General features: G+C 42.0%; 2 protein-coding genes across 2 annotated transcripts in view; both read right to left on the bottom strand.

The window, feature by feature from the left end:
• The window catches only part of cttnbp2 (cortactin binding protein 2), a 50,641-nt gene extending 40,569 nt beyond the window's left edge, over positions 1-10,072 (bottom strand). The window contains exons 1-3 of the mRNA XM_042109547.1: positions 9,847-10,072; positions 9,615-9,712; positions 5,611-5,718 (exon numbers count right to left, since the gene is read on the bottom strand). Coding sequence (XP_041965481.1) covers positions 5,611-5,718; positions 9,615-9,712; positions 9,847-10,057 — 417 coding nt within the window. The 5' untranslated portion in view covers positions 10,058-10,072. The remainder of the gene's footprint in view (positions 1-5,610; positions 5,719-9,614; positions 9,713-9,846) is intronic.
• Positions 10,073-14,517: 4,445 nt separating this feature from the next.
• On the bottom strand, positions 14,518-17,894 carry LOC121723661 (high choriolytic enzyme 2-like). The gene is made up of 7 exons (XM_042109563.1): positions 17,835-17,894; positions 17,438-17,498; positions 17,158-17,310; positions 16,238-16,355; positions 15,160-15,338; positions 14,782-14,863; positions 14,518-14,657 (listed from the first exon to the last, which is right to left on the bottom strand). Exons 1-7 carry the CDS (start codon positions 17,892-17,894, stop codon positions 14,531-14,533), a joined length of 780 nt encoding a protein of 259 aa, XP_041965497.1. The 3' UTR covers positions 14,518-14,530.
• Positions 17,895-22,421: the final 4,527 nt, after the last annotated feature.

The raw sequence follows: 22,421 nt of genomic DNA, 5'->3' as shown, positions 1-22,421 counted from the left end.
ATTGATTTAGGAAGGGAAATGAGAGCCCAGATAATGATTTTTCCCTCCTTTCTCCTGGAGATTCGTGACATAATCTTGGGTGCATTCATCTGAGAGAGTCATTTCTGTTCTCTTTTCTTCAATCAATGCTTAATACCGTAAATGCCAATAAACACCAGAGCATTTGACCAATTTAGCAATTTTACAATTTTACCACCATGATTCCAAGAAGTGAAACATTGCAGTCAACCCTGAGGCCTTTGAGGGAAAAACAAAGCCAATCTTTTAAGGCAACACCACCACCAATTATGAAAATTAAATCACCTTGTAAAGCAAAGTGAATTTTACTTGCTGGTCTTTAAGTCATTAGACTCGCAGAAACATTGCTCTGCGTATGCAAACAAGAGGGCAACAATAAGACAAAGCTCAGAGGAGTTATGTGGCTCTGAGTGGCAGCAGGCTCCGGCTTCTAGCTCTGCTGCTCACAGAGATGCAGAGTCATCGATCTGGAACCAGGCAGCTTCTCAGGGCAGTCACGTCACAGAACAAGAGCAGGAGAGAGAGAGAGAGAGAGAGAGAGAGAGAGAGAGAGGGAGGGAGAGACAGATGGGGAGAGAGAGAGACAAAGAAGGAAGAGTGAGAAAGAAAGACAGACAGAAAGAAGGAAGGGAGGAAAGGAGAGGGGGAAAAGGGAGGAGGAAAGAATCTGAGAGCAAAATATACGGGTAGGAGATGGAGAGACAGAGAGAGAGAGATGGAAAACAAGAGAGAGGAGGAAGAGGAGAGAGGAGAGAGGAAAGCGAGCGTGGGGCAGCAGAGCTGCCACACACAGTGAGCCACATCATCCTTGCTCCACAGCACACTGTTGTCGACGGGCCTTCCTTCCCCATGACAGCCCTTACGCTGACGTGATGCTAATAGCTCCTAGCGGCTCTCCTCGCCATGCTATTCTTATCAGCTACGCACCAACTCCACAAACACCAACAACACACACACACACACACACTTCCCCAAGACAGCCCTTACGCTGACACGCTGACGTGATGCTAACAGCTCATAGCTGCTATCCCTTGGATGCTATTCTTATCAGCTACGCACCAACTCCACAAACACAAACAACACAAGAATGGGTGTCTGTGCATTGGTGCTGAACCCTATTCGATCGCTGTCAGATGATATACGTCATAGCCACAGCTGTGCTGTTAGGCATACACACATTAGAACAGTCAGGCAAGCAGAGATGTTGTGTGTGTGCATGTGTGTTAGTCTGTGCGTGCGTGTGTGTCTGTGTATCTGCTGTGTGATCCACACCATATAGCATCAGCATGGGTATTCATTATTAATTTCTGTTAGCTGCAGAACAGTACAAACTGAAGAGAAATAGCCATGAGAACAGTGGAGCTGTTTTAATTTACCTGAATATCCAATACTATCTAAAGTCTTAATTGGATTATGAGTGCCATTGATGCTGGTCACTCATAAGAACTTTCTGGGGCGACCACCAATGCTTTCTGGCATTTCTACCATATGCTCTCTTTTGTGGGCAGTGAAATAACCATCGATGAAATCTGGGACAGAACATGTGCACCCAGTGACACACACACACACACACACACACACACACACTGATTACTGCACACACACACACACACACTCAAACACACACATGCACACAAGAACACCGATAACTGCACGCACATACATACACACATACATACCCCCACACACACCGAGGAGACTATTTTAGAGGCCGCTTCAGGTTTCATCCCCCTTAACAACCCCTTCCCCCCCAACCCCACTGGCCTCCCAGTAAGCTCACGTGGCCTCTCCTGTGAATGTTATCCTGGCATGTTTAATGGCCGCATCTAATAAACATCAAAACTGAGCATCACCGAATCAGAAGGGGTTGGCGAATGATACATTCTATCATCACACGGAATAGGGAAAAAAAAGAAAGAGAGAGGGAGAGAGAGAAATAGAGGGAGAGAGAGAGAGAGGGAGGACGAGAGAGAGAGAGGGGTGGAAGCAAAGCGAGAATGAGAGGGAGGGAGAGAGAGAGAGGGAGAATGAGAGGGAGGGAGAATGAGAAAGAGAGAGAGAGTGAAAGAGAGCGAGAGAGCTTGAGTAACTATGACGACCTACTTCCCATCCACCCCCCAAATCCCTGCATCCCGCTCAGGGAAACAATCTGGTTAAAAAAAGCTGGGCCGTTCCGCAGATGGGGTAGGGGAAATGGTGGTGGTGGTGGCTGGGCACTGGGGGGGGGGGGGTGATGACAACGTGGTTTTCCGCTCCACACAGAGATGCTCAGCTGATACAGGGGGATCAGTCCCCCCTACTTTAACCATCAACGCTGCAGGCTTGATTAACAAGACCTCTGCTACGGGTGTCTAGAGCCACTCTCCTATGGATGCGTGTTTGGTTAGGCACGTTGGATGGGTGGTGGGGGGGGGGGGGGGGGGGGGGGGCAAATGCTTTAACTGTCACAGGGGGCATTCTGACAGCATTGCAATGTGACCTCCTCCCACCGCCCCACACACATGAGCGCTGAACGTAGCTGCTGTTGCTATACAGATGGAAGACAAGGGCAGAAGGGGCCAGTTAATTCATTCATGCCGCGGGTGAAAGCTGGCCACCACCAGCATATGGAGGCAAACTAGCCACTGTTGCTTCAGGGAGGGAGTCAGTCAGAGGGGAAACTTGGCCGGACTAATTTAGCATCTACTGACTCAAACAGCGCCTCACTTAAGGAGACCAAACCAGATAGTGACACATTCCCAAACTGCCTGACGTTGTAAGAGCAAAGGCTTTCGCTTTTACAGACCTAGCACCTGTGACAGGCATTCATAACAGCGCATGCTTGCACCAAAATATGACCACTGACTGAGAAAACAGCATGAAACCAAAACCATTTCAGCCTGAGCATTACATGCGGCCAGCCGTGGTCTACAGGTTAGTGCTTCGGACTTGTAACCGGAGGGTTGATGCAGCCGCTGTTGATGCAGGCAGCTCACTGCGCGGATTCACGGATTGGGATAAATGCAGAGACCAAATTTCCCTCACGGGATCAAAAGAGTATATATACTACTTACTTATACATGCACTCTCAATGCACAGGACTGACACCATTTATTGAAAAGATGACAAAGCCTGGTATCAGATCATTAGTAGACCCACCATTCTGATCCTACACCTCAAATACAGTTAAAGACAGAATTAGGCCTGATGGGTCCCCCCCTTAAAAGCTGACACTCTGCTGTTAAATAAGAGTATTTCCGTGCCCCCATCACCTCAGTGCTAGCTCTAGGGGGTTCAGGCTCTTGACAATGCACTGGGATTTCCAATTGAATTGCTTAATAAATGAAATTGAATTGAACTGAATGGTCCACTTCATCATATACACACATTCTATTGAAACCTATATGATTTGGTACTGCATTAAAAGCCTTAATACTGATGCGCTCAGGATGATTCCCTCACTAGTCCCGGCTTCCAGATGCCCCAAATATGAGTTGTTTTGTTTTGATCCGCTGATCCAGTAGGGATATCATGGACTGGCTCTGAAAGAGAGGTTTTGATGTGTGTGTGTGTGGGGGGGGGCGGGGTGTTGTCATGTGACTGTGTGCTCGTTGGGCTAATCTGCTTAGTTTCCTCTCCATTCTCTCTGATGAAAAAGCGACACAGAGGCTCAAAAAGCTTTCTCCAGCACGCTAATGAATCACCCAGACAAAAAAAAAAAAAATCTCTTAATGAAGCGACACCATGCTACATCACTCGAGCCATCTTCCGCGGAACATCGTATTGAGGCTCAGGCATGGTGGTGCCATGGCTAGCTGGTGATGCAGGTACTTGTTAGTCTACCATAACACTACCTCCCCTTTTCTGCCCTTCCCTCCTCCATACCCCTCGCTGGGCCTCCAAGCAGACACTTTATTGGGGATATCAGGCCGTTTCTGCGCAGTGATCAGGCTTATCTCTTCACCGCCACAGAAACAAACAAGACCATTGTGCTGGGAGAAATGTTGTGGTGGATAGAGTGTGAGTGGGGCAGGGAGAAAGAGAGAAAGAGAGTGAGAAATAAAGAGAAAAAAGAGAGAGTTAGAGAACGAGAAAGAGAGCGCGAAAGAGAGAGAGAGAGAGAGAGAGAGAGAGAAAGAGAGAAAGAGAGAGAGAAAAGGCGCGAGAGAGAGAAAGAGAGAGAGATAGGATATCCGCAGGGAGGGAGCCAGCTGGGAAACACTGCGAGTCAAGGGAACAGGCCGACAAAAGCAAGCCGCCTGCAAAGTGCACGGAGACCTCCGAGATTAGAAAATGGGGGGTCAGAGAGAGAGAGAGAGAGAAAGAGAGAGATGAAGAGGGAGTGGGTGAGAGAGAGAGAGAGAAAGAAAGTGAGACAGAGAGAGGGTGAGAGAGGGTGAGATAGAGAGAAAGCGAGAGAGAGAGAGAGAGAGAGAGAGAGAGGGAGGGAGAGGAACAGAGAAAGAGAAAGAGAGAGCGAGAGAGGGAGGAAGGGAAAGGGTGAAAGGATGAGGAAAAAAAGAACAGGAAAGAGTGGACAAGGAAAGGAAGAGACGAAGCAGCTCAAGACGGATTTGAGAGGTCGTTAACACAAACCCACGGCCTCTTCTGTTTGGCCGCTTCAGAAGATCACTGGAGGAGGAGATGAACAGAGTGTGTAAGGAAAGAGGGAGAGAAAGAGGGAGAGAAAGAGAGAGATACACAGAGAAAAGAAAAAGAGGAAGAGAGGTAGAGAGAGAGAGAGAAACTGGAAGATATACAAGATGTCACTGTTGATACACTGGCCTAAAAAATGCTGAAGCTCATCCACTTAGAAAGCCATTACTAGTTTAACACTTGAGTCGGAACTGAAGCACTAGAGGAAAAGGGTGTTGCTGTTGACCTAAATGCTGAAGAGATTTCCACAATGTTGTTTTTTCCAACTCAAAGAGTTTTATATGTAAACCTCTCAGCAAAAGACCTCTCCTTCAAAAACAGCCACAGAACCACAGAACATACACGTTCATGGCTTCCTGATTAGCAAGAGTGACTGATGTTTTCAATAGTGTATCAACGGATTAAATTGTGCAGGGCTCACTGTGGTTTCCCCATCTTGGTTATGCTCTCCTCCATTCTCATGTATGAGAATGCCATAACAAATGAGACCAAATGCTACCAATGCTATCTTCAAGCTTTAACTGTTCACTTGCACGGTGCTCTCAAACCACAAGCACCACATCTCTGCTAGTGTAATTAACCGTGTATTACCCAAAATAAAACAATGTCAACACACACCTAGCCTACCTGATGGAAGCAGTTCATACCAGTAACTTAAAACACACACACACACACACACACACACACACACACACACACACACACACACACACACACACACACACACACACACACACAAACAAGAGCATTGCAGGAAAGAAAGTAATACATGTCAGGCAGCCAAGCCTTTGTAGTTGGTGACTTCAGAAATACCATTAGGGCTCCTAAAAGGTGAGGAATGTGTTAAGTCTTTGCTGGGTGTGCGTTGGTAGGTGTGTGTGTGTGTGTGTGTGTGTGTGTGTGTGTGTGTGTGTGTGTGTGTGTGTGTGTGTGTGTGTGTGTTTCGGGATAACTCACCCTGAGAGCCTCGATGACCAGGTCCCGCGCTTCCAACTCCCCCTCCATGATACTCAGCAGTGTGAGGAGCTCCGGCTTGCTGAGGTTATCCACATTCAACTCACATTTCTGCCCACACACAAACACACACACACACAGAGGGAGAGAGAGAGAGAGAGAGAGAGAGAGAGAGAGAGAGAGAGAGAGAGGGAAAAGTGAGGACACAAGGTGTTGCAAGCCCATCATTCAGATACTTGGCACAGGATGTGCAGCCTGCGCAAGGTCAGAGAGTCATGGTGGTTGCATGGTCGGACAGGACGCAGGCAGCAGCGGGTGACCTCCCTATCAGCACCTGCTTGACATTCTCCATACTCCATATGTAAGGGACATAGACAGCACTTCTTCCATATGTAAGGGCAATAGACAGCACTTCTGCTATAACATGCTCTAACAACAGAAATATGATAGTACTACTCCATGATAACCATGGCTGAGCAATGACAATAGTCTCCTATGCCATACTGAAACTGCAGTACTAAACTAGACATATATAAGAAAGTAGCCTAACAGTAATATAGTATAAATCACTTTTTTTCTGAAGAATCGTTAGATTAACTAACAGCATGTGAGAAAATACTAAAATAGAACCAGCTCATAACATTCCTTGGATACTCTTTTTTTTATGTCCAACACATTGTCAACATCTCTAACCATTACAACTAGCTTTTGTTATCATAGGCTGGGCTCTTTTTAACTACACATATATAATAAGGCAACAAAATCTGGCTACTTCATGCAATACCTGGAGGCCTTTCAGCTCCGTTGCATTTAACCACTTCATTAAACCCTGAAACGGCCACATGCGTGCCAAAGGGAACGGCAGTAATTGCAACCAACTATGCCACTTTCACTGCTACTTAGATCAATTAAAACTTTTGCTCTCCCCATGGTCCCTGGAGTTGCACATTTCTAAAAGCATAATGGCTGTCAATCTGTGCCTCATGAATGTCGGCATCAATAAGGGCTCAGGTATCTTTCTAGAACCCACCTCTTCAAAAGCATGTATTCATCACTTATTAGCCTGCAGTGCAACTGACTTGCAAATTGTGATGGATATACTCCGAACAGCAATATTAAAACAGTGCAGCATTTTCCTCATATGAAATGCCCTTTATTCTCCCAAATCACATGCAACATCATCTAAATGCATGACATTCTTCTCTCTCTGGCCTAACAGCTGTGAATTGAATATTGCAGCTGTAATGGGGTAAATACTGAGGGCTGTATTTGACAACCAATGATTCTATGACCTGCACAGCATCAGGTAATATGCATGTCTATTTATGAGCAGATGGTTATGATTTTATACATTAGGGTATGGATAGGAGTATGTAAACAATGAGGAGGATATAAGCTTGAATACAACAAAATATAACTGCTATTTCTGCTGTATTTTTTAATCAACAGCACACATATATATCGCTTTTCAAGGCACCCTGAGTGCTTCACATTGAAGGTGGGGACCTCACTAAACACCACCAATGTGTAGCACCTACCTGGGTGATGCAGAGCAGCCATTATGGGCCAGAACACTCACCACAATGAATGAATGAATGAGCCAATTATACTGGGGGATGATTAGGGGGCCAGATTGGGAATTTAGCCAGGACACCGGGAAATCCCCTACTCTTCGCAATAATTGCCATGGGATCTTTAATGACCACAGTGAGTCAGTTTAACGTCTCATCTGAAGGAACGGCTTCTCCTGCAGCACAGTGGGAGTTGGGGGCACCCGTGGCCTACTGGTTAGCGCTTCGGACTTGTAATCGGAGGGTTGCCGGTTCGAACCCCGAGCAGTAGGCACGGCTGAAGTGCCCTTGAGCAAGGCACCTAACCCCTCACTGCTCCCCGAGCGCCGCTGTTGTTGCAGGCAGCTCACTGCGCTGGGATTAGTGTGTGTTCACTGTGTGCTGAGTGTGTTTCACTAATTCACGGATTGGGATAAATGCAGAGACCAAATTTCCCTCACAGGATCAAAAGAGTATATATACTCATACAGTGTCCCCGTCACTGCACTGGGGCATTGGGATCAATGTTTTGGGGAGAGTGGCACCTCCTAACAGCACTTCCAGCAGCAACCTAGTTTTCCAAGGAGGTCTCTCATCCAAGCACTAACCAAGTCCACACCTGCTTAGCTTCAGTCATTCAGCTGAGACAGGGTATCCATGGGTCTGGCTGCTGGCTCAAATCACACATCATGCACTGGCAGGGGCAAGTGGCTAGGGGATTTGAGGTAATGTACAGAGAGGGAAAACCAAGCCCACTAGCAGCTAAGCCCTCCCCTTCCTTCAGACAGATGGGGGGGCGTATTTCTTGAATGGTCTTGACAAGCGCACCGTTCCCTGCTGAGAGGCAACAAAAAAGGGGTCTCTTCCAACAAGAGGGCAAGAACCAGTTTAATTAAAAGCTGTGAGGCCTTTCGGCATACCTCTGAGAAGGCTTCGAAGGAGCTGGCAGGACAAGCCGCCCTATGAGACAGAGATATATGGGTGCAGCGGAGGGGACGAGGGTTTGCTCCACGGCAGCAGGGGCACCTGTTCGACATGACTCCAAATGTAAACCAGCCTGCCGACCAACCATTAAAGCGCCCTGCCTGACAAGCGAGACTGAGCTGAGTGACACTGTACTATGAACTATGCCAGCTGAGTCACTGAAATTCAGACCAATTTAGCAGCATCTCCGGTGAACATACCCCCCCATCCCACTCACCCCCCACCCCAAACCCTCCCTGGAGACTCCTGCTGTACCTTTCAGAAACCGATTGGCTATATTTAAACTCTCCCACAGCAACAATCAAGGTTGGGGTAGGGGGCACTGAACAGTTATAGCCTAATAATAGCATGAACATGTTACCTGTACTGTGCAACATAGAGGGGGTCCTGATAGCAGGCAGGTTCTAGTGTGTAAAGAGCCAGACATGAGTAAACTACATGCCTACTATTGTAAAGGAATTAACAAATAGTAAGATACACATAACCTTTCAATTTAGCTTTTTGTTGTTATTTGGGCCTATAATATTGCTATGTAAAATGCTTGATCTGACCTGCAGTTTAGTTATTTTGACATTCCTTTTAGACTAAATATGTAGACAACTATTGACTGAAATCGCCTTATGTATAGGCTACAAACATATTTTAACTAGGATGTGAGCTGAGTGGATTCTCTAAAGGCTTCCTGAACAAGAGACATCAAACTCAACTGGAGTTCTTTTTTTAAACTGCGTGGCACCTCAATACAGACTCTCTCTCTCTCTCTCTCTGGTCATAAATGAAACTGTGTCACAGATCCTCAGCCTTCTGCAACTTCATTTCATGTTGACCATTCTGTCGCCATACATTGATTATAACGTTGTAATGTTTTTTTTTCAACTTAAGCTACCATTTTCCAGCACTGAGGGAAACATGAAGAATCAAGGGCTTTAAACACAGGCAACTGTGTGGCCTATTTCAACTGAGTACAAAAAAAGGTCTGACAATATTTTAACAAAAATCACAGCGAAATGTCATCAAATGATTCTCATACAAAATGTAGGGAACATAGGCCTAATCATTTTTAAACGCGCTATCATAGTCTGATTGATCAAAGCGCCACGACTCACTTCTCATTAAGCCACAGCATCGGCATTATGAAAAACTGCTTTGTGCAGTCAGATCTGCTCGACCAAAAAGATGTATGTGAGGATAAACGTAACAACAGAAATCAATGGCAACCTAGCCAGTGATGTTAAGCAATGTGCGTAGCCTATACTATGGAGCTGGAGGCTACCCAACAATCATCTTGACTTCGCAAATGGCTTTGGATTCAACAAAATAACACCTTAAGATGTGCAGTAGCAGCGACGATGAGCGTCGCAGCTTTGTATTGAAAACATGACGTGTAATGTTACAGTCTTATTATTATTCAGCGTTGGTATAATGCCAGATACACTGCCGATAAATAGCCATTATTCTCAAACAATTTCTTACCGCTTCAACACCTCCATGGATTGCGGCTGCCAGTGTTTGTATCGGAGGAGGCTGTTCCCCGCTCGCTCCCTCCGACGCCATCTTCCTACTGTAGCGGTCTGCTGGAGTGAGGGCACCACACACAACATAAAACAACGCATTCGGCACGGCTTTAACTATTACGCTGCTGAATGTAAATCACATAAGGCAGTCCCCTCTACATGAAATAACAGCCGTCAAATAAAAAAACAACCGTTTCTTTTGGTTCCACGCCGATGTTGAGGCGCTCGGGTTGTGAGGTTTGCGTTGAAGGCGTGGACCAGAGCCTTCCAGATGCAAATCCCGTGCGTTCCTGTTCCAAACTTGAAAAGGGGGCAAGAGTGACACGAGCATTTGCCAGTAAACGTCGATCCTATTTCTGCTTCGATATAACCGTCGCTTAACCTCTCTAGTGCCACACACATTTGGTCGCCTTTTCCAGTGTGGGCTGTAGTGGACTGGAATGAAGATTTCTCTATTTAAAGACAGTCGTAACCAGTCAGGACAACATTTTAACAATGAAACGTTGTAGGCTACCTTGTGTTATTATGCGCTTTCTCTCCAAGGCTACATTTTATTTCAGCCCTCTGCGTCTACTCTACAGTGTTTTCTACAGTGACTGTGTGGCAATAATAAGTCAACAAAACACTATATTTTGCCAAATGATTGATTTGGATTAATTCCCACAACATTTTTAAGCCTGTGGGCTATGAATTGTGTGTCTGTTTATTGTACGCCTGCAAGTGGGTCCCTGTTATGGTTTTTGTCAATGCCCTGATGGTCACAATGATTTAATAGGCTACATAGCCTAATTTATTTCATTTACCACGCCCAGTGACTTCATAGCTGCCTACCTGTAGGCCTGGATCTGTACCAGTAGCCTACTAGATGAAGCCCTGACTTGGTGTTAGCCTAGGTCTACACATCCGATGTGTGTCTCTTGTGCTAAGGTGAGGTCCTATTCTGGAATCAGGCAGCAAGACCCACTTCATTGACAAATGAAGCCTCGATAATAAGAGGCTTCTAATATGTTCTTATTGATGTGTTGAAATGTCTTTGGCTCTATTAGGTCAAGGGGGAATATTGAGTCATATTTGTTGTGCATTAATAGTGCAACCATACATTTGCCTACTCCTGCCAGATGAACCATGGATATTTTTAGAGCAGTGAAGGGAACTACTGTGCACTCGTTTTCCTGACTCTAATTGATGGCTGAACCCATGCCAGTTTTGGTTAATCATGTTTGGAGCAATTTGCCAGCTTCCAGTGTTTGCAGGGTGAATGGACCACCAGTGCAGAGGCAACTGAGAGTACAAGGCTAATAGGAGACCCTCCTCTGATGTGGCACAAATCATATTAGTCTTATATCAGTCCATATGAAGTAGCATGTGAACTGTAATGTAACACAAGCTGCCCCTTATAATGTCACTAGTCATGTCTATGCAATACACTGAGAGGGGCCACACAATACTGTTTATTCACTAATAACTGTGGCCCTTGCCATAGCATTCTAAACTTTGCTCATGTGACTTTGTTTTTGCTCATAAATATTGTGCTCACACAGTGCAACTTTCCAACTTGGATAATCCATTCTCTTTCAGAACTCAAAAAAATGTATTATCTTTAATCTGGAGTTGATAAGTCTAACAAGCAAAACTTAAAGTTCTCATAAAATTCTCCACTAGCAAAAACGATGGCCTGTAATGTGCAGTGTGTGTGAGGGGGCAGAAAAGTGTATGTGGACGGAACAGTGTGTGTGGACGGAGCTGTGCTGAATGAGATGGATTTGGGGTCTGCCACTCTGTTCCGTGTCCTCTTCCTCTCGCGTCTCTGCAGGACTTGGCTCAGAGTGACTCGAGCCATTGTCATGGCACAGAGGGCTACAGAGGTTTCTGGCAAGAGTGTGGGGACGGTCATCAGAGGCGCCTATGTGCTCTTAAGCGGCGTCTCGCTTCCGTTGACAGAGAGCCCGGATGCTGCGAACTGGCTCCGACTACAGAGGAGCGCTCAAAGAGCCAGCAGCAGAGGACTGCTGATGGAGATGGTGAGATCCATTCCCATCATTTATGGAGACTGGAATTGTAGGAGTTGTAGGCTGATTTTGCACCATTTTGATACGGCTATAGTCTGTGCAGGGTTTTCTGGTTCTTTAAGCTGAATTGAATTAGTCAAATTCACATGAAAAGATTGTCCACCAGCAAAATTATTAGGGAGTCAAGCCTGGCTTTGCTATCTCTGGATGAAAATCAGTAGCATTTCAGAAGGCATTGACAGCTCTGGTCATACTGGCCTCATACAGTATTCTCTTAGTTCGGACTTCACCATTCAAAAGCAGGTTTGGGGTCACAACCCTGGCGACACTGGAGACGATCATAGAGATTGAATTGTCCTCTTAAAAAGGATCCTAGACTTAACATTCCAGGGAGATTAGATGCTTCCCAACTTGAGGAGTTTAAAATCAGAGCCATCTCAATGACACATATAGCCCCGCTCTCATATGACAGGGCTCCGCCACAAACTGCAAGGGAAGGCTTACTGGAACGAGTGTGTAGAGAGAACACTCTTGCTGTGTGACAGTCACAATGACCTAGCCATTGACAGAGATGAGAAAATAAGTAAAACAACAGAATAGAATACCTCTTGAAGATTGCCAGCACGTCTCCTAAAATATTTTTCAGACCGTAGCCAGACGTGAAAACTATGATTACAGAACCCAGCGATGGCTCCTACTGACAGTGACATTCATATTGCTAAGTTAACACCAAAATGCTGTTGAGAGCCACAACTGTTCCCACAAGTGGTCTCTCTGTTTTAGAGATTTTTAATAAGTTGTCGTATCTGATCTCAGTCAGAAGGAATGTGGTCGATCCAGTCCAAGGAACCCCCCCCCCCCCCCCCCCCCCCGTTTATCTGAGTGAGGAGTCCCTTGTTCTCTCTTTGCAAACTGCACAAAGGGACAATAGGTTAAACGACAACCTCACAAGTCGAAATGACAGACCAAATGCTTTCGCTCATACATGAATGTGCAGGAATGTGTGACCAGAACACTGGCTGCTGGTGTTTGGAGTTTGAACACGTGCACCCCAGTGAAACTATGGATAGTGAAAAGACAGAGAGAGACACACACACATGCTGGCCCTTATCCCAGATCTTTGGGCAGCAAAGCAAATGACACCTGCGTTCAAGCTTTTTTGAACTTGGGTTGAGAAGCCTGTTCATTCATTTAGGCCCACCATATGCCATAGAGTATGGCATGATTGTAGATTTAAGAGGTAACACACTTTTCATTTCAAATACATGTTCTTTGAGAAATAATTTTGTGCAAAAGACCTCAGGAGATTTGACTTTTTTAGGTATCACTCTCCAGGGGTAGAGAATGTTAAAGCCTAACAAAGAACCCAACAGTTAGAAAAGATGAGATTACAGAGACTTGATTTATCTGGCAGGGCCAAAATCTGTGATGGACTCAGTTTGTCCTGTAGAAAATCAGGTCACAGCTGAAGCATATCCATGAAGCCCCAGCCAGACTACTCATTCCTTAACCTAACCAGAATCAGATATTTTTCTCTGTCATGCAACACAGATGCTGATCTGTTGCACAGTGCAGTTTACATTCAATAGGCAACTTTAGAAGAACATAGTTAATATTTTTATTTTTGTTAAAGGTCTAAAAAAACACATGGTTGATATAGTCCTATTTTTATCCTCTTTGTGCCTCTAAATTACCTTTAGTCTTGCAGGTCGAACAGTATGTCATTGTTTCATGACAGCCAAAGAAAACACAGGCCTACTGTTGATGGGATCCTCGAATCTGTGATAGCCAGGCCTACTTGGGACTCTGCAGTATGATATCATTAAATAGAGTCAAATGTATTACTTTAGATAAGGTCAACTCAAGTGTAGACATGTAAAATGTGCTACTGAAAATATTCACTGTAGCTACCTAGGTGAGTCACCTTCTAAGAAAAGGGAAAAAAAGAAAGAAGTCTGTAAATGCATGACACCCCCTAGTGACAGTGCTAGGAAATGACCTAATTTACCAGGTCATTCTGTATTCGAGTTACCGGTGGATCATTAGCTTAAGTATGGGCTAGTGACAATTCCTTAAGGTATAAAAACAAAAAAATGGCAGTCAGTGCTGTCAGTGATGATATTTGGTTCACGAATGCAGCTAATAGTTAATCACATTGCATTAAGTGAAGTGATGCAAACTGAAAGTAATGTATCCATGGAAACACGGGCTGGTTGAGTGCGTGTTGTAGGCTATATCAACCTTAAGTACGGACGCCCTCAGGGCTGTTCAGCTAGCACAGCTCTGTTCAGTGTCCTGAACTTTGAAAACATATTACATAACTCAAAGCTAATGTTCAGCATAAATATAGAGATCTCATACTGTTAGGAAACATGCATGTACTGTAGGCTGCAGTAGCCTAGTTTATGAGGGGGTCAAATGTAAAAACGTGTGTGTGTGTGTGTGTGTACATGTTAATGTGTCCAGTGAGAAATGTGTGTAATGTGAGAAAGCAAGCTATTATAACTATATGCTATTCAAAATGCCAAAAGGCTTAGATCAGTACCAAGAATACAGAGAAAGAAAATGACTCGTGGTAATGGTATTTTTGTCGATTTATTATGAATCCGTGTTTTGTGGTAGACAATATTCAGGGACTGATATGGACTCAGTCAGTAGAAATCAGAAGTGGACAACTCCCATCTGTTTTGAAAAGATATAATGTGTTATCCTTAGTCTTTATCCAGTGTAATGTAACACTAAAGATACAAGATTTAGCACTTTGCCGTTGTAGTCAATGTGAACAGCTATGTCTCAGGAAAGTGACTTCATGTGTTTGTTTGCCAGAACGCACCTGAATTATCCCATCTGGATCACTATTTGTCTCTTAACACCGGTACAGCCTGTTCAGCCTCAGGATATCATTGCTACTCATCTGACTGGCCTCACCAAACGATACATTGGGATTGGGGATGGGCTCCATGGTGGGCAGGCCGTTCTTAGAGAAGGCATACCTGAAACATATAGCATTAAAGACAGCAAACAAACAAACAAACAAACAGATGAATTAATGAATTAATGAATCAGGAAACGGTGGCAATGACTGTGGCAATTATAGCATGTAAGAGATGTATTGACCTGTGATACTGCATGACAGAGTTGTAGTCATATGGAGTATTCTGGTTCAGAGTGTTGATCTTGTTGAAATTGTGCTGCATGGCTGTATAGGAAATGTAAGGAAGAAAAAAATCAGCATGGTGTGTAATTAAGGCAAGCCATTGGCCTAATGTTTGCCATGGAGAAGTGATTGCAATCTGCCAACATGTGAGAGCAACCTAAGAGCTGGCATTCCTGATATATTGATATTGACATAGTTACATTTTAAGATTTTGTTTTATACTGTGCATCAAAAGTAATTTAACATCAAAGGTACGGTATTTTAATCGAATACATCTAATGATAATAATATGCATGATGGGATGGAAAGAGCATATCAACGAGAGATGAATAGCCTACAATATTCAACATTCTCCAGAAGGACTCGGATGTAGCTGTCACGGTCACTGCGGGTTTGCTCATGGTTGAAGCCCAGAGCGTGCAGCAGCTCGTGCTGTACAGTGTTGTGGTAGATGCAGCCTGAACGACTCAGAGACACCGTCTGACCATTGCCAGTACGACCCACATAAGAGTAACATCTGAGAAAGATTAGGGAAGAAATTACATCACATTTAGCAGACACTTTTTGTCCAAAGTGATTTACGTCAACCATATTACAAGGGATTACATTGTCCCCAGAGCAACTTGGGGTTAAGTGCCTTGCTCAAGGACACAACGGTGGAAGCCAGGAATTGAACCAACAACTTTCAGGCTGCATGCTAGTCCAGCTCCTAAACCACTACACTACCACCGCCTTAAATTACTAAATCGATAGTTGTGCTATAAAAAGAAATATAGTTGGATTATGCAACTAAACAAAACAGTACAATGCAGGATACAGAGAGGCATTTGTTGAGATGAAATGTGTGTAGTGTCATGCTAAAATTCAAGATTGTTCAAAAGATTTCTCAGGCAGAGTCAGCAGTCAGTCAGAAATCTCAGAGAGCTGTATTCATGGTACCGCAGACCTATGCTGTGCCACTAACAAGTGTCTAAAGATACAGAGAAAAGGCACAATTAATAGGACTTGTCAAAGCTTTCATCTCCCTTGTGGCATGTCAAATATTCGCTGACCACATCACCCAAACTCGTCCAACATTGTACACAAGGACGTATTCCTTAACAACCGACATCAGTGACATTTACCCAAACTTTGACCTAACGTACATGAAGGTGCCAACCTCCTTAGTGAAGATGCCAGCTCCATCTCGGGCCCCCTCTATCCAAACAAGCACGTAGGCCCAATCACGTTGAGAAAGAATGTCACAAATGCTAAACATCTTTCATCATCCCAATTTCTGTTCACTCATACACTTCTATGAATAACTTGTTCACAAACAAAAGTAAAAGAGCACATGAGTAAAACATACAGAACACACATATGGTTTTCTTGCAGACAGATCTGAAAGGTTATAATGTCCTCCTACAGTTAGCCTACCCGTTGAGAGACTGGATGTAGATATAATCTCTCTGGTTGTTCCAGGGAACAAAACGGATGCAGGTATAGCTCGAGAAGGACTGCAGACCACGCTCAATGACGGACAGCTCTCTAGAGGCTGAAAAGAGGACCGCAAGGAGTGGTGGTCAGGGGCAAACTTTCCACAAAGGGGATGTCTTTTCTTGGTAATATACAGTAGGTGCGTCTCAAAAAATTAGAATATCATGAAAAAGTCCACTGCCTGCTTCTCAAGTTGACATTTCTGTATTATAAATTGTTTATTCTAATATTTTGAAATGCTGGCTTTTTGATTTCCATGAGCTGTAAACTGAAATCATCAAGATTAGAATAATCAATATTAATACAAAAAAGGCTTGAAGTATTTCACATTATATGAATCTAGATTATATGAAAGTTTAACTTTTTGAAATAAATTGTTTGACAGGGTTTTCGGCAGGAGGACCCAAGCGCACAACGACTCAATGCAGGCAGAATCTTCAGACAAACACATTTATTGACTTACAGACAGACTTACAGACAGACAGACAGACAGACAGATTCCAACAAGACGAGAGAGACAATCCGACAGAGAACAAAGGCAAGCACAAAACTTAAATACAAAACGAATTACAGGCAATGAGGACATAACAGGACACAGGTGACAAACATCAAACAGGAGAGCAGGAAGTCCAAATAAGGCAAGGGGTGGGGACATTCAGACAGGACAGGAAAATGGAAACATTACTGTAAGCACATGGCACAAGGGAAACTGGACACAAACACAAGGTAAAACACAGAATGGCCACTAGGGTGGCACAAACACATTCAGTCCGTGCAGGATCATAATATTATGGGGGGGAAATGAACTTTTTCCAAGATATTCAAATTGTTTGAGATGCACCTGTGCCATAAATACTCACAGTACTGGTTTGCGATCACATAAGGCACGTAGACGTATCCATCAGAATACTTTGGCCACATGCACCCGTAGGAAGTACAGGGGTCAGCGTTCTTCGCGGCCTCAGATGCATAGGCAATATCATCCACCACCAAAGGCTCCTCTGGCCCACGCACTTACACACAAACAAAACCTGTCGTCACTACAAGTCTAGTGCAATATTTACTTTCTGTGTAGTTTTTAATTTGTATGTTTTTAATATGTTTGACACCATAAATCCCTCCTCAAATGAAATATCTCACCAACATTCTTGTTGGCTCTATACAGTCTTCCAGACACAGAGGTGTCCTCAATGCCAACTTCCTCTAGGGAAATCATTACAAAAATGACCGTATGACTCACAATATTTACATAAACTGATCTTGTTATGGCATGTTTGTATTATATTGGGTATTATAGAATGTATGACATACAAGGAACTTACGCATATAAGGGCCAGTGTGAGAAGGCAAAAAGATAGATATGTTGAATGAAATAGAAGAAAACATCAACAACAGTCACTTACGGAAACTCACACAATATATGAACATGAAATACAGTGCACACTTATATGCATTCACACACACACACACACACACACACACACACACAGACACACACACACACACACACATATATATAATATTTATGACAACAAACCTCAGCCCAGGTGGAAGATATCAGGGCAAAAACCCCAATAATAAGTTTGAGAGGAAACATTTCCAGCTGCAATCTACAGGGACATCAGATAGTCTAATTACACAATTATAACATAAATTAAAAAATATGACAATAGAGAAAATAGTGTAAATATAAATCCTAATTGGATATGCTGCAATCAGATGCGCAACACAAGACTGTAGCTCACCTGTCACCCAACTAACAGAGAAACCTAAAATTGCTGTTAGTATTCGCTTTATATAGAGAATTTGTAATGGAGCTAGATAAAACCAAAACAACGTCAAGATAAGGTTTGATATCTAAATGAGAACTGTGAGGTGTGACATGTGCCTGTTTCTCACTGAACTTAAACACCTGGGAAATGAAACCTTGAAATGTGGCCTTCTATCACTAAAAAGAGGTTATTGATACAGCTGGTTTTAAACAGCATGTACTTTGATTAAGTTACACCATCATGTAAACAATGTCATGAGTGTCTTTTCAGCTGGAGGTTGCTTCAACTTCGCTGTAACAAGAACCGTAATAGAAAATAATTCCTGCCCACTGCCATATTAACAATAGCTCCTCTTTGTGAGAGGAGAATCATATTCTTAGAGACAATATACAGTACAATTTTACAATCACTTGCACAGAGAATTGTATTGTATTGTATTTATTTTTTACCTATATATATGTGTGATATATGTTTATATCATTAATTGATGCTGTAACACCATAACTATCTATCTATCACATATCACAGGTGTCTATCTATCTATCTATCTATATCTATCTATCTATCTATCATATATCTATCTATCTATCTATCTATCATATATCTATCTATCTATCTATCTATCTATCTATATCTATCTATCTATCTATCTATCATATATCTATCTATCTATCATCTATCTATCTATCTATCTATCTATCTATCTATCTATCATATATCTATCTATCTATCTATCTATCTATCATATATCTATCTATCTATCTATCTATCTATCATATATCTATCTATCTATCATCTATCTATCTATCTATCTATCTATCATATATCTATCTATCTATCTATCTATCTATCTATCTATCTATCTATCTATCATCTATCTATCTATCTATCTATCTATCTATCTATCTATATATCTATATCTATCTATCTATCTATCTATCATATATCTATATATCTACCTATCTATCTATCTATCTATCTATCTATCTATCATATATCTATCTATCTATCTATCTATATATCTATCTATCTATCTATCTATCATATATCTATCTATCTATCTATCTATCTATCTATCTATATCTATCTATCTATCTATCTATCTATATCTATCTATCTATCTATCTATCTATATCTATCTATCTATCTATCTATATCTATCTATCTATCTATCTATATATATCTATATCTATCTATCTATCTATCTATCTATGATGATATTCTGTCCTAACAAAAAGAGGGCAGATAATGCAGAGGAAGGGATGAACCTGCAACACACTTCTTTGATTGGAAGTTTACCGATGATTTTGGCTTACAGTTTTTCTCAGTCGCTTTGGTGCTTTTCTCACATCACTATTAACATTTGCACAGCAGTTAGTGCAATTCTTAAAACAATTAGTGCAAACTGCAAAACATAGTGGATGACCTGCAAAAGCACGTCACTTGCTCAAAATGGATAGTCCATTCCTCAAAAGCAGGTATTCATGTCAATGAAACTGTCAGTGTCATCAAAATTAGAAGTCTTGACACCATCGTTTATGAACAAGATAGTCAAATGGCTTTGTCATGTTTTCATTATGACAGTTCTCTCAGTGTTTTCCAATGCAAATAAAGGTCAGAACTCAGTGACACAACCTGAACATGCTCAAGACAGCACTATACAGCACTTGCACAGCCATTTAAAAACTACAGTAAAGTTACACATTGCTGTAGTTAGGTGAGTAAGTGAGTACAAGACACTGAATACGTACATTTTTACTGTATGCTCTTTGCAATTCTACAGCATTGTGACAGAATTTGATAACTAGTTCAACAATTTTGTATGTAATGACTCAAGCAATGAAATGAAGACTATTAGTTTTATTGGGAACGACTATTCAGCATTCATCAGTATAGTTCATTTTGACTGACATGACATAAGCAAATGATAATGTTAAAAAACATCATAGAATTGTATGAAAGCAACTGATACATGTCCAAAAGTATTTGCAATTTGTTCAGAGGAAGGAGAAATTGCTACTATGATGTGCACAAATGACTAAATGTTGTGGAGGTTGAACTAATAGTTATGAGAATTTTCATTCTGATCTGAGAAAAGCACCAAAGCGACTGAGAAAAACTGTAAAAGAAACCCAGATAAAACAGTTACTGAGTATCGAAATTGGTGTCTCCTCAGCACATACAATATAACCTTGATATAACTAAACAAACTCACACACATACTGGTTTGTCTGCATTCTCACAACAATACACATACTGATTAGCAGTGTTGTGAAGGTTACTTTTAAAATGGATTCCACTAAAGATTGCAGAATACATGCCCTAAAATTTATTTATTTTTTTCGATATTGACATTATTCCGCTTATTATACGGCTACTTGCCAAAATGAAAAGACAGAGCAGAGATGCTTTGTCTGCACATAAGCTAAAAGGCTATCAAATCCCAAACAAAGTATACACCGATTATTTAATGAATTTGAACAGCACACGGACGGCACAATATGCCTTTATGCAGAACACTCGTCAAGAAACGAGAACCTATACTTGCCTAAAACATGCTGGCAGTCTGTATTTGCGTCATAGTCTGTCTTTGATTAGATTCAACTGCTTTTTAGTGGTCATTTCAAAGTCCAAGATTTGCATATTAAGGAGAAAACAACTGTATTTCCAGTTCACAATAACTTTGTGGCCATGCACCAAACTCCCTATTCAACAAACCCAAGGTAAAAATGTGTTTTTTTTTATTCTACACATCATCTTTAATACCATCGGTGTGGGGGTGGGGGTGGGGCTATCTGTGGAAACCCGTGCTTTTGTCTGTCAGAGCTAGACTTGGTGCAATTGGATGCTTCTGCAGAGGTACGGATGTCCCTGTCATTGGTGGATCTTGAACATGAGATGATGAAAGAGAACTACTGATTGCACTTTTATCAGGCATGTAAAATAATTAATCATTTAGCAAAACAGCACATAACTTTTTTCAGTTAAGGATGTGATCTTTTAAAAAAGTCTGTTTCATCAATAAAAATGAGTTTGATCTTGATTTGTTTCTACATTGTTTAATTTCAGCATTACAGTTTTTCTCGATCGTTTTGATACCTGTGTCAACTCTAAATTCACACTCTCAAAACAGTTAACACCCGTGTCTGAACAAAAGCACTCTGGACAAAATGACACATTTTGCTTACAAAAGGCTGTTACTCTCTCAAAACACTTAAAACATGCAGCAAAAGCAAATCTTGCCTTCAAACACTACAACTTGTTGCCAATTAAAAAACACTCTTTAATCAATCATTACACACTGGACAACAAAATGCAAAATCTAGTTCTCAAAATGAGCATTTTTGCTATGTTTGTTCCATTACTTTCTCATTTTTCTGGTAGGCCTATCAGAAAAAAACTGTGAAAAGACAAAATGTACTGAATAAAAAAATAATGTATTAATTCCTCCCAAGATGTAACTGCCATTGACATGTAAGACATACAGTAAATACCTAGCAAGATACAGTACATTTCAATGAACTATAACTTGTCATTTTTCATCGAAATAGACCTACAGTAAACACCTTTTGTACTGTTTTCTCCACCAAATAGGCAATACAGTACTTTGTCTAAATGTGCATTAGATCCATACTTGCAAATAGCAACACAGAACAGACATCTCTTATGTATAATGAATGATTGCTGATTGAAGAATTGTGCAAAGGAGTTTCACACAGGTGTATCAGAGATTCAGACTTATACAAGGAATCTATACCACCTGTGAAAAGATGTTTTACTTTTGTTTAGCATGGGAAAACCAATAGAGTTTGGGGCTTTTGAATGACACCTGTGTTAACTGTTTTGCAAAAGGGTGTGAGAAATGTGTAAACCCAATGAAAATGTGTGAACACATTCACAAGAGATGACTTCTGCTGTGCAAAGAATGTAGTCATGAAGATCAAATGGGTTCCAGTTTACTTAAGCAGGTAAAAGCAATCGAGAAAAACTGTAATGATAGCTCATGAACACTAGAACAAGTCTGACAAGTGCCACTATGGGGCAGTAGAGAGAGAATTCCAACTTATTTGAATTGGAAAAAAATGATGCAATTGCAGATCATTTGCCTCATGTTTAGCCCTATATTGTATGTGTGCCTGCGAGAGGAACAAGTAACATACAATATTCAAAGCATTTGCTATAACAGTTAAACAATCCAGGGGAAATATCTGTGGGATTTTCAGAATTTCCCCGTAGTAAAGACAATAACACAAACTTTCAGCAACAGAATGTTTTTATTTTGGGTTCCAGCACAGTTTATTATGATGTCATTCATTTCAAATTATTCTGCCTAAATAAACATCACTGGCAGT

This window comes from Alosa sapidissima, chromosome 11, assembly GCF_018492685.1.
Source record: "Alosa sapidissima isolate fAloSap1 chromosome 11, fAloSap1.pri, whole genome shotgun sequence".
NCBI classification, from domain to species: Eukaryota; Metazoa; Chordata; class Actinopteri; order Clupeiformes; family Clupeidae; genus Alosa; species Alosa sapidissima.
Note: the sequence above shows the minus strand (reverse complement) of the source record. Positions and strands in the feature narration are given on the sequence as shown.

Excerpts from the sequence above, each read along its gene's own strand:
- LOC121723661 (XM_042109563.1), bottom strand. The coding sequence starts at position 17,894 with ATGTTTCCTCTCAAACTTATTATTGGGGTTTTTGCCCTGATATCTTCC. Across the intron at positions 16,356-17,157 it reads TGTGATCGCAAACCAGTACT|CCTCTAGAGAGCTGTCCGTC; the intron begins GTGAGTATTTAT and ends TCCTCTTTTCAG. Across the intron at positions 14,864-15,159 it reads TCTGGAGAATGTTGAATATT|CCATGCAGCACAATTTCAAC; the intron begins GTAGGCTATTCA and ends TTTCCTATACAG.